Raw genomic sequence first — 18,106 nt, forward strand, 5'->3', positions numbered from 1 at the left:
ATCAAAGGCCTTATATGAAAAAAATTTAGAAACACGTTTTAAATGTTGCCCTAACCCGTTCTCAAAAACCACTGGCAAAGCAAACTCATGTAAACATCGAAACTGTTATAATATAAGTACATATGTTTATTTGCTAACTAGCCAACCAAAGCCATTTTTATACGAGTATCGAGGAAGACATCTAAGTTTTAGAACGAATAGACAACATTTCGGCCAGATTACTACGAGTTTGTGTTGGACGTTTGCCAGTATCAGCGCTTATCGGGACGAATATCTCTTTTGCACTAATTCCATAATGTCGTCGAGGCTTTGGATTTATTGGTTTATACAATTGCATATATGTAGATACATACATATGTGACAACTGTACAATAATTATTGGTTAATGGGTTTCTCAGCATTTTTTGAAGGGGAATAATCATGAATCAAAACAGGCTTCAAAATGCACTGAAGTTAAACGAATTTCGGCATGCAATGTCTACAAAACTGCACAACACTCCTTTCGTCTTAATTAGACCCAACATAAGAATTGCCCCATAGGCCATGAAACTTGTTGTTTCGGCAGGTTGGGCCCAGAGGGAGAGGAGTGTTAGATGAGTGGGTTTGATGGGGTATGTGAAAAGGTGGTTAGTGTCATGCGGGGTGCCTTTACATGCCGGACATATGTTTAGTATGTCGGATTCGATTCTGGATAAGTAGGAGTTTAACCTGCTACAGTATCCAGAATGTAATTGTGATAAGGTTACGCGGGACTCTCGGGGAAGTTGGAGCTCTTCGTCTACGATAGGTGGTGGTTGGACTCCGATAACGGCATTCGGAAGTCGGGAGCTTAGGAAGGTGGTAATGCCAAGAGCTGTTGTTTAATCCCCGCACTAGGATTGGAGCAGGAGGGTTGTGGGTGAGAGAGAAAGTCGTGTTGCACCGGTGGGCTCCTACCCGTTAAGGTTTGATTAGTGGCGGCAGTTTGAAGTGCCGGCTCATTTGCTGCTGAAGCCGTCGAGGCAGGGGCCGCCTAGTGGCGGTAGCAACACATGGCCACAAACAGTGTGGACTACTCCCTATGTGTCTTAAGGTCTGAGCAGGTCTTAAGATGGCACCACCCGTTGCACTTATTGCGCCTAACCGAGGTGGAGTTCAGGTGGAGCCGTTTGTGGTAATTGCAGCAATAGAATACCCCTGGTCCAGGGTTGGCTGCGATACCAGCTATGAAGAGAGCAGACATGCTGCGATAGATTGGGGGTGTGGTACGGTACACTAGACAGGGTTAGTTTACTGGGGCGGCAGCTCTTGGTCGGGAAAAAACCCGAGTCATTCCGGTAACGTAGAACTGGCTGCCATGGGAATGATCTATGTATGTGTCCTGTTAAAGAACGATGTTATCCATCACTGCTGCACATTGACATATGTACGAGTACAATAAGCAAGTAGCGGTGAGCTAGCGGTAACTTTGACAATGTACACCTTCTCGCAAAAACTTGGCACAAATTCCAAACGTGTCTAATCCAATGGTAAATTATAAAAAAAAACAATTGACAGAGGACACACGAGTTGTTGCTCTTAGATTGCTCTCTAACAAAGCGTACATGTATAAGGTATATACTCGTACATACCTACACTAAGGTGTTCACTCTTCATACAAAGAAAACTGTACCGTTTTTCCATCGATATAGTAAAATGTATTATATTTCAAATATTTGAGGACAATATTATGATTTACGTGAGTTGGATCGATTTTAAAGTACCTCAATCATCGAGTTTTTTATAAAAAATTAAGTTTTTAAAACAAAAATGGGTGAGAAAAACCCTTCCAATGATACTCTCGATGTCTAAACCGATCAAGGCTTGACTGAGTTATTCAAATTTCCTTAGACTTATATTCTAAAAAAAGTTAAAAAAATCTCCTTATTTTGATTCCGTCGATATAATTTGCAAACATTATAAGCTTAAACTCTGCGTATTTTTTTGGGAAGAATATTAAAAAAAAATAATTTTATTTATAAAAAACCAGATTTTTGGATGTGTTCTCAAATCGGTCCAGCTCACATACATCAGGTGAAAAATTCGAAACTTTTCTTGATAAGGTACCCTAATGCACATATGCAGAAATCTAGAGGAATAATATATCGGTGGGTGTACATACATACACACCCTTGCATGTGTTTATTTCGAAATAAGTTTTTCACAGCATGTGCGGTTTTTCGTGTTATACACATGCATATTCGGACATACGTATGTATGATCACATAAGTAGGTATATTATCAATGACGGAATAATTTGCTAAATTTTATGAATTTTCTGCGGATTTTCGAAAATTTTATGCCAAAAAATAGAAAACCAAACAAATCTTACATTTAAATTCAAGGGAAATTTGCAATGTTTTCGAAAATTCCAAAGTTGGGAGAGTTAACGGAACTTATTATTTTGCGTAGGCACTAAACTTAAAGGCCTGCCGATCAGCTACTAAAATGTGCCCTCGAACTATCGTGAAGGATTTAAAGCGTATTGTTTTTCAGAAGTTGCCTTGAAACGGTAAAACTTAATGTCATGAGCAGATATTATGTATGTGCGCATTTATGTATACAGTTCGCTTGTTTGCTTGAAGAACGCCATAATACTACAAAATAAATTATTTAAGTATTCAGAAATGACCGTGGCTGCTTATTTTATGTTGTTTAAAAAATCCATAACCGTTGTTAATAACACTTAAACGACCGCGTACGATATCTCTTGTGTTTCAGTGCCGAAACGTAAAAGATCGCCAACGAGATTCCTCGTTTTTATCTCTTTTCTCTGAAAACTATCTGTTCTGACGGTAATTGCTAGATATTACAAAATATTGGAACGACTTCATATGTTGTAAGATTTAGTGCGTATATACTTATACATCTTGAGCTTGCTGGTAACTGTTTAGTATTCTCTTAATAATTTTAATTTAAAGAAAATTATATTCCCTTGAATAATGTCTAGAAAAAACGCTATTTTGTGTGAAAGCAATCCCTTGTCTCGGTAAAATAAAATTTCCAACACGGCCATGTCGAGGCTGTGCAAACCATAAGCAAGGAGTGAAACTAGGTAATATTTGTAACGTTTGTGCTGTACCTTTGCATAAAGAAACTTGCTTTCAAAGATATCAGCCCTGAGGAATTATTAAACTTATTTTAAAGGTTACATTTGTATATATTTATATTAGTTATAAGGTTAATAAATACATGGATTTTTAATTTCCTATATGTAACTATTTTTAATTTTCAAACGAGAAAATCGCCGGTGTTAGAGTAAATCTACGGGAAGTATCAAGCGGTCATTTAAGTGTTAATACTAATTGGAAATATGTCTTTATTTTTACCTAAGCGCAAATCGAGCTTTAAAAGTACTAGAAATCGTAAATGAAATTTATAACTATTATTGATGCATATAAAATCATTAAACCGAAATGTATCGTTTGTGATACAAAGTCCGATTCACGGTTAAGAGGCCGTAATCTTAAAGGCGTTTTTCTGGAATTTTTGATATTCTGATTTATGATTTTCTTCGAGCAAGCGAGTGATATGTGTTTTGGCATTCTATGACGGGTGAAAATTAAACAAAAAGCGAAAACAAAAATTTTTGAAAAAATTCCAACTTTGAGTATTATACATATATGTATGAGCACAAAAGTTCTGAGAATTAATTTCAGTATGCGTATGCGCTAGAGTACTGCCGACTTAAGGAGATTCCGCAATAAAAGAAAATCATGTTAGAATTATTTGTTGTACTGTATGTACTTTACATACATATGCACATAAGTATATATTTGGAACTTGTTAAACTTAACGTTTGGCCAAAGTTTCTACTATTAAAAACAATGCTTGTGATCTAATTAGAGATTACATACTTACTGCGATTAATTAATTACCTTGAGTGGAATAATGCCATTTCGCCAAATATACATACATACGTACATATGTATATTGTTCGTTATTTGTATTTTTGGTGTTGCATCTCTTACGATTCACTATTCGCTCCCACAATGTGTTTGAGGGTATGTGGTCGACATTGTGAGAGGAATATATTTTTAGCCTGAAAGGAATTTCGAACTTGACCACTTGTGCCGGTTTGCCGCTTGTAGCCGTCAACCTGATTCGCTGATTCGCGTACCCGTCGACTCGTTTGCACGACGCATCGACGCCTTAAGGCTGCTGATTGCAACCATTCAGAGAATGTGTGGCCCCCAAATATAGTTTTGTTTTGAGGCCATGGTCGGGTGGCTCATGCTCATACTTTGTGTGTATGTATTTTTGGGGTTTCATTCATCGGAACGATTTTTGTGATGGTTCTTTCCACTCCTCGCGTTCTCCGTAAATGATTTAATGAACAAAGGCAATAAACTCGGAGGATTTAAAAGCAATTAAACTTATCATTTTACATTTTTGCAAATTTTTCATACATTAAAATAATCCGAATCACGAAAATACATAAATACATAATATACATATGTACAAATTTATATAAATCAAAAGGGAATGCTCTTATGTAAAGGCTTGTTAGACAAAATACATAAGCAAAATACTAAGACGTTTTTATTTAAAATTTATTTTATTTATGTACATAAATTCAGACTTCAGTATTTACATGAATTGTTTTTTATTTTTTCTTCAATGGCTAATTCCATTGTTCAAAGAAGCAAACGAGAAGGATACTATCTAATAACTAAATTGTACACTAATTGCATCTCTCATCAATGGAAAAATGTATAGCATCCAGACCTTTATGTACAAAGCAAATAACTTGGGAAGACTTAAAAAATATGGACTACTATTTACATAAATGAATGGCTTATATCGATAGAATGTTGAGCGAACGAGCCAATCCTATTCTAAGGTCTATGCGAAATTAAAATCAACATTATTTAATAACGTTTTCGTAAATAAATAAGTTATAATACGTACAAGTAAATTAGTCTACTGCAAAAGCTCTGGTTGGTAGTCGAATTAATGCGAGGCCAGAAGCGCAAAACAAACCCAAGGTGATGGTGTTTTTTCCTTTTTTGAGATAATATATACAAGTACAACTTTTGTTGCAACGTACATACATATCCAATGTAGTATTTCAAATATGCTATTCGGCATTTGACGCATGACTTTCAGACCATATTCCATATACTGTATGTGCGCGCTCGACGCTCTTCTTCTTCTATTTGCTCGTAGTCGATTTCCAAATACTCTTTGCCGCCGAAATTAACCTTACGACCAGTGTACTTTTTGATGTAGCTGATGTGTGCCGAAACCTCTTTGTCGTCGAGCTTGATTTTATAAGAAATGCTGGTGATGCGTTCAGTAATTTGACCTTTCTTCCAACGGATTTGCGTCTTACGGAAGCGCTCTCCATACATCACCCACTCACCTACTTGAAATTCCCGTTGCTTCATGCAGGATTTGACTGGCTTTACGGGGTCGATATTTTGTTCTGTCGCCTCGTCCTCGTCATCTGTTACATATGCTATAGCTCTCTCTAAAGTCTCGAGAGCGGCTGATGTAGTGTCTGGTTGCTCGGGATCTTTAAAAAATGTACTTTCTCCAACGGAGAGTTTGCGGTGCTCACGTTTAATGATTACTTTCTTTTTAACTTTGCGTGGTTTTTTGGGTTTGGTGGGTGCAACAGGCGGTTCGAGGGAAGGCCCTTCTTCAGTCGTTATTTCTTCACCAAGAACATTATTCTCCTCTGTGTTTTCGAATTTTTCTGTTACTAAATTCGTTGATGGTTGGTTATCGCTTATTATTATTATATCTCGGTCCACGAGTTGTTCAGTTTCTGTAGCTAAACTTTTGCTAGATTTCCTCTTTTCAACGGGTTTGTCTATTGAGTTTTTACGCACGATTCTTTTCACTGTCGTTTTATTAGTCGGATTATGAATTTTTCCAGTGTCGGTTTCTGCAAACACTTGCACAGGCTTCACAGGTACGGGGGTAACCTGCAGCTCTGGCATTTTATCACCAGTTTCGCTCCTGACTGTTGGTTGTTCTAAAAACTGATTTAAAATCTCTTTAGCGATGTTTTGTTCAAGGCGGGTGCATTCGTTGGAAACTGGATCAGATTTTATAATCTCAACTGTATTACTTTCAGGAGCGGGATACGGTGTAGCCAAGTGTGCAGAGTCGTTGGTTTTATATAAACTTTCAAAGGGTTTTAAATTATGTGATTCTTTTGAGCAGTGTTCAGTCGTATCTGTTTGCTGAGGAGTTGCACATTTAGATTGACTTGTTGGCTGTGCTTTTAGATGAATTGGTTTTCGTTCTTGATTGTTTAAGTCAGAAGAATCGGTAGTTGTCAAATTTCTTGAGTGATCCTCTCGTATATTTTTATCTTGATCCTTTGCTTTTTCTGTAATGGGCGGTGCGATTTCTACGTTGTTTGTCACAACGTTTATTGATTGCGTTCCTGCGTTTGTTGTGTGACTGCTCGCCTCGCCAGTCCGCAATTGACTTACCAGTGCCGCCACCATTGCATTGCTCTCATCGACCAATTTCGTTGGCGACCGCGAATTATTTGTTGAATTTGATAATGCTTGCGTATCATCGGTTTTCGTGTTATCTAGCTTTGCATCACTGTTCAATGGTGGATCATCGATTCCGATTGTGATTGCTAATTGTGTTGGCAACGTATCTAATGATATTGGCACTGCTGTTTTGGTGGCTACTTTCACAGCCGCTTTGTCCACAGAGGTTATTGTGTCGCTTTCTATATGTGTCGTTGAAGTAGTAACCTTTAATTCTGCCTTTGAGGCTGTGGCATTTTTTTTCACGGGCGGTTGTTTCTCTTTTACTGTTATCACATTTTTCGTTGATATATTGTTGATTCCTTCTGAAGTTTTGGCTTTTCTTTTTATTATTGCTTCGGAATCTGAAGGCCGTCTTTGTATTTTAATAGCAAGAGGAATATTGGCTTGACTGACGGGTGGGTCGATTTGTGAACTTTCAACCGCGGCAATAGAGGCTCTTCGAAGATTGCTTTTTGATTTTATAACCCGTTTTTTTGGTTTTCTTATTTCATCTGTTGGTACATTCAGAGTATGCGGCTCAACCGTTTTTAACTCAACTCCCTTTGGAGATTCATCCGCTTCGCTCCCTTTCGCCTTCAGAGCGGCTAAATGGGAAATGTCAGTAATAGAACTTTGAATATCAACTTTACCGACTTCGATATCTGTAGTTCGAGATTCAAGTTTAGACTCTACAACAGCTTCCAGGATGGATTTGTTTTCTAGTTCTCTAAAGTTCTTAGTGAGTTCCAAATTATGAGCTCCATTATTTTCTTCTAAATTCACCGATTTCTTTTTATCTGGAGATGTGACTACTACAACAGAATTTTCTAAATTCGAGCATTCAATTCCATTTAATTTCTTATTATTTCCATACCTAGGGTCTAAAAGAGCCGAAAAAACTTTGTCTTGAACCTCTATGGTGCCTTTTTCTGGTTTGGTGTATTCTTTTGGAAACATAAAACTATTACTTTCGCCATCGTCTGTAGCCAATTTAATTTCTGCCGTTTCGGGTATTGCTACATTTTTCACTTCATTGGTTTCCTCTTCACTGAACACGCTCTGGCGCCGAACTTTTCTAACAAAACGAAAACTCACCGGACCTTCATCCTTTACAGTTGCCTCTGTGGTTGCAATTTCTTGTGAATCAGTGAACTTTGAAGAATCATTGGGCCTATTTATAGTTGAAACAGAGCATGCTTGTGCTGGTTTCTGCTCAGTTTCGGTACCATCATCAACACTATAATGCTTTAGCACAACTTTCACCTCGCTTAATGCACCCGATATTCGCGCTCGCAAGCGATTCAACCGCTCGATTGGATCCTCCTGCTTATCATTTGAACACTGTGAGTGCAAACGTCTCTGCCTTCGAAGCAATGTACGTTCAGGAAGTACAGAATCCTTTGCGTCGAAAGATGTGCTGGAATCAGAATGGGATAAAAGACTACAATCTCGCCGCGACCTGCCGAAATTCGCTAATTTCGATATATCTGTCACTGCCGACAAAACACCGCTGCCACTTGCTACCGTCAATGGGCTTGACTCGGCTTTAACTTGACTACTACCACCCGACGTACGCGTAGTGACGTTCGACCCGATTTTAGCACCACTCATTTCGAACTTCATTTCATTGAACAATACCTCGTCAACAGATGAGTTTGGAATATCATCCAATTGATATGACGATACACTGATATTATCTTCTTCTTTCTGTTCTTGAACTGTTGTTAGGGTCATTTCAATGTCCACCCCTCTGTCAAAAACACTTGTTTTCGCTGCTGGCTGCGATTCAGCTGATGCTTTTTCCTTATCACCATATATCGTCGAAACGTTACGGACTGCAAAGGCGTCACTTTTTAAATTCGACAAAAACTTGTTTGTTACTAAACTTTGGCACTCATTCAGCACAAATGGCGCCTCTGTAGTTGTGTTCGTATGTGAAGAGGATATCAATGATGTCAGCAGGTAGTTGGTGGAGGTGGATGCTGTTGCTGCTTCATTTGCATATAACGACTGGTCAGCGGGGGGTGGGACTGGTTCTATCTTAATACGCGTAGTGCTTGATTCACACACAACTGGGCCATTTACGATTAGACCCTCCTGCGTAGACGGATCGCGCACTTCTGAGTGAGTGAGATAAGTCGACCATGGCTGTTGGCAATGTTCGAAATTAATATCATAGAGATTATTAGATATGTTCGTTTGAGCGTTGGTTGCGATGCTGATGATTTGCTCTTCCTTCGGCATTGTATTTTTCACGCTCTCTATTGTTTTTGCTGTGTGTTCCTTCGGTGGAGGTGAAGGTGGAGATTTATTTATTATTTCTACTCTTGTGTTTGTGCTATTCACGTCTTTGTCTACACTTTGTTGTTGTCGATGACTTTTTTCTAAATCATTCATATTTTTGGGAGAGGACTGTGTTTTCGATGTTGATCTTGAATTTTGAATATGTTCGGTGAAGTGCGGCAGCTCGTAGCAACTTTTTGGCTGTTCCGAATTGGTTATATTTTTAGCCATTTCTGTTGCCAATACATCGTCATTGTAATTTTGTAGATATGTTAGTTGTTCTTGCTCATTTTGTTCATTTCTTCTGTTTTTGAAATTTGTTTGTTTTTCGGTATATGTTTCCCCCATTGCCTTCCCATAGTAATTTTTATTGACAAAACTTTTAGATTGCGTCATTGTTAATGATAAAATGTTATTCTCCCCCGTGTTGATTTTTCTTACGCATCCATTCGAAAATATTTCCGGTTCCGTAATGCAAACGAGTTTATCGCCATAGTCCACTACAGATTTTGACTCTTTGAGAAGCGATTTGGTTATGGGAAATTGAAGCGGCTTTACTAAATAATCAGAAGATTTCATATATTTCGGTTTTGGTAAAAGTAAGGAGGTACTAGAAGTTATCAAATTGAATTTTTCTTTAATATAGCTCATATGTTCACCTAATTTTACTTCCATCAAATTTTCATTCAATGGAAACTTTAGTTTATTTTTGGTGAAGATCGTGGGAAACTTAGTTTGATCAGAAATTGTTTGTGAAGAATTGATTTTCATCGGCATTTGCCCTTGAGATTTTAGAACTGGTCTAATATTTTTTGAGCTTCTTATTGGAAAAGTACATTTGGTTCTTATAATAAAATCTTTGGTTGGAAAAGTATTCAGTACATTTGCCAGCTCATGGTTTCGTGCTACACAGCCTTTAAAACAAAAATCCTCAAAATTGTGCGAAAAACGATCAACTTCTAGTATTTTTTGTTTAATGACATCGATTTTGTCAAATGACACGGCGAGAGACTTATTTTCATCTGATTTTGTAAAAGAAGGCGGAAAGAAATTGGATTCGTATACGTTCGATCGAATTGGAAACCTACACATTCCACTCGTTATAATTTCCATCGCTATGAAGCACGCCTCTGATGAAGATGCTACATACTTACTAGCAATATCAAAAGTATCAGAAGCAATCGCCGCCTTCATTGCCGGATTTTTCTCCATCGGGTAGGCGTTCGAGCTATTTTCAACACTTGACCAACTCATATCATTGTTATTAGCCAATCCGGTCGTTGTTGATTTCGAGATTAAACTTGTTTGCTCTTCAACGAGAGGAGTGAGATGGTTGTGGGAAGAAGGACTACAGAATACATGGGTGGAAGGATGATTCTCTTTAGTTTTGGATTCTGCTTGACCTATGTTGCTGCTGTGAGAACGTCAATGTACGCGCTAACAGAAGACGGCTCACTTTCGATATTTTAATCGGTGGTGAATTGTTCGTTTTATTTAAGCGCTTAAAAATTTATTATTTGAGTTAAACTCACTAATTCAATAATTGTGACCGGGCCGCCTTTCACTCTCAAATAATAAAACGAGTTATGCGATCATGCGACTAAAATATGTTTTTGCTATGCCTTGTAGATAAACGAAATGCATCGTTTTAAGGCGAATTTGTGACTGTCAAACAGTTGAAAATAATCTTGGCATGCAAAGTTTAACTAAAAATGAATTTGTATCATCATTATCGATTGTAGTCGTAGCAAATGACATCCGTTCGCCACAGAATTGGAAAGAGCGCAACGAAATATTTATTTTATTCGAGTATAAGCGGATGTTAGTATATCGCACATACACAACAGTTTTGCCTCTTAAATTCTTTGGCTATGCTTTAACAGTGCAGCGATGACCTGTAAAATGGCTGTGGGCAAACCATTGAAAAAAACTATTTTCTTGAGCAACCTATGGACTATGAAGATATGTTACATCGTCCTTGTGGATTCTTGTTAAACTTCCTGGACCTGCTCTGCTTACAATCCGCGTCAAAATTTTACTTTCGCTAACGTGACCGTGAAGGCGACGTTGCGGAGAAGTGCGGACTGGTTGGAAAAAAATTCCTTAACGTGACACAGACGCTCGATTAAACAAAACGATGAAAAATTATATTAATGAATTATAAGACGTTTTAATTGCGATATTAAAATAATTTATTAAAACTTAATTTACATCGACTAAATCTCCAATATCTCCTATATGTATGTATTGGCAGTATATATGTATATATATATTTCCAATACAAAGACTCCACCATAATATTGGCATGGCTACAAGTGCTGATTCATGCAGAGAGATTCGAGCCTACACACTCCCGAATGGTAACCACGCACCAACCCATTCGCCTACGGCGACCGAGGCATAATTCCACCAAATTATTACGTCATTAGCTGTGGTGGGCTGCTCCTATTTTCTTTAGAAAGAGCACACGACAGACCTAGGCATTCGAAGTAACATTCGTGCCTCGGTATTCTGCGTGTAGAGGAAAGATTAAACATATACCTTAAGTGCGTGACATCTACTTGTTTGAACAGCCATCTTACCACACAGACCATGGGTGATCTGCCTGTGACTCGCACAACCTACGCCCGTTATTTTACTTGCACCGCTGTCGATTTCTCTGGACCATATCTGTAAAAGCTCTCCCAAGAAGACGAGCTAAGGCCACCAAGGACTATTATTATTTCATCTTTATTATTTAACCATGGTTCTATGGTTCCCTAATTGACCTTTCGCAAAGAGGATACGAATTATCACCAGAAACTCATTGTTTGTAGCACAAATGACTTTTGGAGTCTTTCTCACTGAGAAGCTGAAAATTGGACAGTTCTGGCGCAGGGTGGAATGATTGCGACATTATTGCGAGAAAATAAAATACCATGAGCAATTTGGTTTGAAAATTGTGGAAAAGTAATTTATGCTTGTGGGAATTACGGATCTTAAGATGTAAACAATAAATAGTGTGAATGTTTGTCGATCATTCCAGTCGACATTCACAACGCGGGAGACAATTTCTTATTTTTTCCCCCCCGTTTTTAGAGCAATAATTTTAGTTGATTGCAATGGCTGATGAAAACCAACATAATAAGGTATGGAAGGAAACAACTAAATATATTCGGTAATTAATTTAAATATTGTAGTTTCCATTTTTCGGTCGGATGCGTTCTCTCTACTTGAATCGAATCTGAGAAAAGAGAGCCTTCTATTCTTAACAAAACTGGCCCAGTATGCGTCCATGGATGTGTTTTCTGCACACAAAAATTAGTTGATCATAGGTTTGTTGTTCATGTTAAAAGTCATTGTGATGTCCTCCTCATTGTAATCGTAGCCTACGAAATAACATTGTTACAAAGTAGTGCTATTGTCAAGCAATAATTACTTGAATCATTCATCAATAAATATAACGCATTTTGAAAACGTGGCTCACTTAAAAGTTCTTCTTTTTCGCTTGTGTTCGACACTTGAACATCTCAATGAAAAATGAATATTTACTTCCCATGAACACACAATCTAGCACTTCTTCAAACACTCCTTGAAAAAGTACGCCGTGAGGAAGTTGCTGAAATGCAAGTTTATCGGAATCCTCTAATTTCTAATGCTAAATATATAAATAAGTTCTGAACTCTATATATATTTCCAGCATGTCAAAGCTGAAACTGGGGGAAACTGCTACGCAAATGAGCTAGCTAGATAGCAGACGCTCGGGGCGGAGTCCCCGCGAAATGAGAGAATTGGGGTTTTCTTCTGCGGCGGTCTGCTCGTGGAGAGGTGGGCTTCGCGTCAACTCAGCGAGCCCTCAGTTAGTGGACAAACACGCAGAGTCGTGAGATCCTTCTAGTCACAGGTAGATCGTAAGCGCTCGAGAATACTTCTCAGGCTAGCAAAGTCGCAGCTTTAAATTTATCCTATCCTTTCCAGACATTGCCCCTCAGGCATCCACGTGGTGAGACTTAGCATTTATTTGAGTCCTTTCTGCAGCAGCTGCTTCCTGTCCTGTTTCAGTGGCCTGAGATTCATACAGTTTGGCTCTCATACCAAAATTATATTTTTACAAGCCAAAATAATAAAGAGTCTAAACCGAATAAGTTAAAAGTTGGCATCGTTAGTTTTGTTTAGCAAGAAAACACAGCTACGAGTACAATTGTAAACCCTTTCTAATCTGGATCCTTGAGATTCTTTCTTTAATTTCCTTTCTGATTGAAATGCACCTGCTTTAATTTTTGTTGCTACTGATTTTGTATTGATTATGAATCAATTCTTTCCGTTATTAAGTATTACAATACATGAATACAATATTGTTAAACTACCTCAAAATGTATAATAAACATTTGTGTTAAAAGTCAAAATTGCCTAATTTTTTAACACTTTCGAATTTTTGAAAACACTTCTCTTTTTAAGTAATTTCACTTCGTTTTAAAATTTCCGAGCGGCAATAGGTGCATATCTGTTTTACATTGAGGTATGCATTTAAATTTGATTTTTGATTTGATTGACAAAAAGATGCATGATTTACTCTTAGAGGGATAGACTTCTAAGCACTCCCTGACGTTTTGAAAACTAACAGCAACAGTTTAATTCACGTTGATTATACGGAAAGAAATATTTTAATTACAGGCGATGCATACAGTACGAAGGGCGATGTTGCCTCGAGGCGCCAAGTGTTGGTAATAAATTTGCTCATAATAAGGAGGTTCTAAAATTTTTGACCGAAGTATTTGGTGAATTACCCGAACTTGAGAAAGAATTATTTTCCAAGCCACAAGTTGTTCCTACAACGGAAGAGAAGCTCGAAACTGCGCCATCAACAGAAACAACGCCAGCCACGACCAAGCAAGCAGAAGCGGGATCAACACTTGCATCAAACAAACCTGCAATAAAAACGCCGCCGACACCTAAAGGTACTAAAACAACAGACCCTCCAAAACATCCCAATAAAAAGAAGTGAGAAGTTTGTACAAGTTCGTTAAACTTTACAAAAATCAGAAAGAAATTTTTATGCTTTATTTGATAATTTTTTAATGCACTTACATATACATACATACATACCATATGAAATTAAATCTAAACTATAATAAAACTAGGGCTATCTTGTCTCCACATTGAAACTATGTACGTAAGTACATACAGTGAAAGTAACGATATCAGATGTTTCCCAACAAGCTTTTCTATAAGTGTTTTTAAAAATAAGTTAAAGTTGCTTTAAGTGTTGGGAGCGAATGTTTGGCCCTTAGCTTTAAAAGTAAAATGCAAATATTTACGACAAATACTAGAACATATTCTTGGGGTTTCGTAAATGTCGTAATGTTGTATGCTGTAAGTTTTAAATGGTTAAAAATACATTCGGATTTTCAAGAAAGCGTAAGGGTAAATTATCGTTCTAAAAAATAGGAAGAGATGTGTTTCAAAGTGAAAAAAGACAATGTAAGGATATGTTATGTTTAAATAATTATAATACTGAAATCTGTTCTTACGAATTCTATGCGCCAATTGGTGGAACGTTAATAACAATAATTTATTCAAGTTGAAGACTGAACAAGAATTAATAACTTACGTTTTTTTATATTTATCTTAGTTTTTGCTTTGGTAAAATGTTACATAGGTATTTCAGAAAATTTCAAACTATATTGGTACGAATTTTCTCCCACAATAAATCTTCTGAGTTCGATCACTAGATTTTCAAATAAAAGTCAGAAATGAATGGCAATACACTTTACCTGCATTATTGAATCACTTTATTACTTTTCATTCATACGCCTTGAGTATGTCTTTGGCTACCTTTTGTTGCCAGTAGGTTCGCGTAGCTTCTAGATTCACAACACTGCCCACCGCGTAAGTCGATCCAAATGAAGCTAATCTTTCCTGATGCACTACTTTCACTTTTCCCTGTCTAGCTTTGCATTGCTGTATACGATATACCACATCATTTGATCTTTTAATCACCTTGTGTGGACCTTTCCAGGACGCTTTTTGGAGAAATCCCTTCTTTCTTTGGAGCTCACAGCACAGTCAACTCTAGCAATGACTACCTTCGCCCATTGCAGGAGCGGTACCTCTTCCGGAAACTAAATCACCCCAAAGCCTTAAATCGCTCCCTTCAGGTATAGCTGAGCGTAGGCCAAAAGCAACATTTGGATGTGTTGGTTCCAATTTCTTTAACACTTTATAACTACCTTTCATAAGTGCTCCTCCAGAGTGCGGTTGAATCTTTCGATCATTCCATCTGAAACCGAGTCACCCAATTCTGCACAAAAACCTCAGCAATAGTTTTGCCCTGGTTTTGGTTTTGTAGTTTGGTACTTCTGGCCACTTACGGAAGTAGTCCATAGCAACAAGCACCGAGCAATGCTTACACTATATAGCATAAGGTCGCCGAGATGGTGCATTAGTATTTTCATGTTGTTACCCTTGTTCATGCTTGATTTCGACGTCATAATTTTGCAGCCTTTTAATTCACCGTGCAATTTGTTCTTCCGGATGTTTGAACGGCAGTAACCATTTCATTGCTGCATGGTCTGTTCTTAACTGGAATCGTTAAAAGTAAAAGTATTTTGGAAATGTTTTATGCACTCGACCGCAGCTAACAGTTCTCGTCTGATCACGCAGTAATTCATCTCTGGATTTCCGAGAACTCTGCTGTAGTAAGCGTCCACTTTTTGTTACCAATTGATGATCTGTGACAGTACTTCCCCTATTCCATATACGCTAGCATACAACGAAATTTTCTCCCGCCACCGGATACGCTAACATAGGCGCAGCACAAAGAATCTCTTTCAATTGCTGAAAGGCTTCCTCCTGTTCTTTTGGTCACTCAGACGCGCAATTCTTCTTAGTGAAATTGTGGAGACCCTGGGCAACATTTGCGAATCCTGGAACAAAACGACGATAATACGTTCACAGTCCAGCCTCTTCTCACACAGTCCAGCCGAAGCCAACAAATGAGTGGACACTGGTAAAAAACAAAACCCCAAAAAAGGCAAAACAAGCTATTAAAAAAAGTACGGGAAGAGTAAAACGCGATGCCATAATAATTGGCAATAAAAATTCAAGAATTTCGGTGAATCAGTATCGAAAATAAGGAGAACCCAAAATACTATCTCTAAATCAAACTGACAAAATCTGGCCAAAAATTTACTGATTTCAAAACTATTGTGGGTGCCACCTGAGGTAGCGAAGCAACAGTGAAGGCGCAGGTGTGAAAACCACAACACTTGGGTCTCCGATAACAAAAACTGCTCGGCACTGAGGTTTTGAAGAGATAAAGGCGCTGAGGAGTATATCGTGCCAGCAGGGACTCCTCAAGGATCAGTTCTGGAACCACTGCTATGGAACCTATTGTATTAGTCCGGAAGCCAGGGGTCATTTGGACCTCATCATTTCATGCCGACTGATTTTAATACTGAAGGCAGACGCTATCCAATGGATGACGAAACCAACCGTCAGCTGGTCCAGTAGCGGTGGGTACGTGCGTGGAATGCTGCGAAACGTGTCGAAAAAAAATTTTTAACAACTCATTTATTACCGGCTGAAAGTTTTTTGGTGTATTGTTGGCATTTAGTAGAATAAAAAAAAAACGTCAGCTGCGTCGTAGAGGGGGGAAAATACGTCAGCTGAACAGGCGAAGTTGTAAAATAAATTAAAAAGTAAACTACTTTATCCCGATTGAAATCTTTTTACATAATTTTGGACACATATGCAAATATAATACTGATGGTCAGCTGCGTTTATAGCGGTGGGAAGACCGTCGTTATTCATGAAAGCTAAATCACATGTATAGTCAAGAATTTAACGGTATAAAAACGCAGTCCAAAATCGACCCTTGGCTCCCGGATTATATGACGGGTTTGTAAGACTGGATATGCCCCCTAGAACTAAAGTTATTGGATTCGCAGATTACATCGCGGTGGTAATGGTAGCAAAACATATCCACGAAATAGAGAGAATCGCCAGCGAATCAGTAAGCAGGATCAAGACTTGGCTAAGGTCTATGAAGCTGGAATTAGCTGAGCATAAGACCGATGCAGTCCTAATAAGTAGCAGAAAGATAGTATAAACTATAAATTTAAATGTTGGGACTGTAACTATTAGTTCAAAACCCGCTATTAAATACCTATCAGTGATGGTTGACAGTCGTTTAAACTTCAAAACGCACCGGGAGTACGCAGTGAAGAAGGCATCGAGTGTGCAGTCCTGTCTGTCCCGAATAATGCCCAACAATGGCGGGCCTAGCTGCAGCAAAAGAATTCTATATAGCAGGGAAGTCAGCTCGGTTGTTTTGTATGCCGCACTAATCTGGGCGAAGAAGAAGAAAGGCTTCGTTCTATCGCCCACTGGCAAATCACCTAAAGGTAGATGGATGCATGGACTAATACCCATTCTTACGACGTGGTGAGAGACGAACCATAGGGGCACAAACTTCCACCTAACCTAATTTCTTTCAGGGCACGGAGTATTTCGAAAATACCTCCATAAGTTCGGCCATGACAGTTCCCCAATCTGCATGGAGAGGCTACAGCGTCTTCCGCATAAAAACACAAAAAAATGCATTTGGAGGCGTTATATTAATTTGTGCTTTTACAATTTAACACGCGGCACTTCGTTTTCATTAATTTGTTTAGTTTAGATCTCTGAAATCACAATATTGCCAATATTGTCTTGCATTGGCAAAAGACTTGACGTAAGACTTGTCAAAATCGCGAAAAATAAAGTAACTGTTTCGGAAAGGCGCCACCATCAGTACTCAATTCTTCTTGGCTTAATAACTATCATAATTTCTTGATATGGCAGCTCATATATTCTGGCAGGTTCTTTCTCGCCATCAAGGCGAATTCATCTTTTTTGGCCTCGGGCGATGGTCCAGCATGCTGGACTGAGCTTTGTGTGTGTTAGTGCAGTCGGGTGTCGTCGTGTCACACATACTTGTTGTCGGCTTTTGAATGATGAAAATCAAAAATTTTAGATATTAGCGTCAATCAGCCGACACGCACACATATAAAGTTCTTGTCAAACAATGCTCGACCGTGACCAGAGGCCATTTGTCTTGGCATCTCATTCGCTTGTTATTGTTGCCAGTCGGTTCGTGAATTTCTCCGTTCGTAAAGCTATGTACATCCATTAGGGCGGGTTAATATTGTTGCGAACTAAGGTGAATTGGGTATCTGTGGTGGCGCCATTAGCAGTTAACTGTGTTTTTCGTAAGTTTGACAAGTCTGACGTCAGCTCAGTTCGGAATACAAAACAGAGGAACAAGCAATCAAAATTAGGAAAAA

The 18,106-nt window shown here is 38.3% G+C and overlaps 2 protein-coding genes across 8 annotated transcripts in view; one reads left to right on the plus strand and one right to left on the minus strand.

Annotated features, from left to right (window-relative positions):
- LOC129240550 (2-oxoglutarate dehydrogenase complex component E1) overlaps positions 1 to 18,106 on the plus strand; it is a 106,431-nt gene that overhangs the window by 24,791 nt on the left and 63,534 nt on the right. For all 7 annotated transcript variants that reach the window (XM_054876430.1, XM_054876428.1, XM_054876434.1 and 4 more), the window contains one exon: positions 13,455 to 13,738. In XM_054876430.1, the coding sequence (XP_054732405.1) occupies positions 13,455 to 13,738 (284 nt within the window). The remainder of the gene's footprint in view (positions 1 to 13,454; positions 13,739 to 18,106) is intronic.
- LOC129240549 (uncharacterized) lies at positions 4,558 to 10,368 on the minus strand. Its single transcript, XM_054876427.1, has 2 exons — positions 10,334 to 10,368; positions 4,558 to 9,358 (listed from the first exon to the last, which is right to left on the minus strand). The coding sequence occupies exon 2, from the start codon at positions 9,195 to 9,197 to the stop codon at positions 5,124 to 5,126; it is 4,074 nt and encodes a 1,357-aa protein (XP_054732402.1). The 5' UTR covers positions 9,198 to 9,358; positions 10,334 to 10,368; the 3' UTR covers positions 4,558 to 5,123.

This window comes from Anastrepha obliqua, chromosome 3 (assembly GCF_027943255.1).
Source record: "Anastrepha obliqua isolate idAnaObli1 chromosome 3, idAnaObli1_1.0, whole genome shotgun sequence".
NCBI lineage: Eukaryota > Metazoa > Arthropoda > Insecta > Diptera > Tephritidae > Anastrepha > Anastrepha obliqua.

Bases quoted from the DNA above. Each gene is read 5' to 3' on its own strand.
- LOC129240549 (XM_054876427.1), bottom strand. From the start codon at position 9,197: ATGACGCAATCTAAAAGTTTTGTCAATAAAAATTACTATGGGAAGGCA.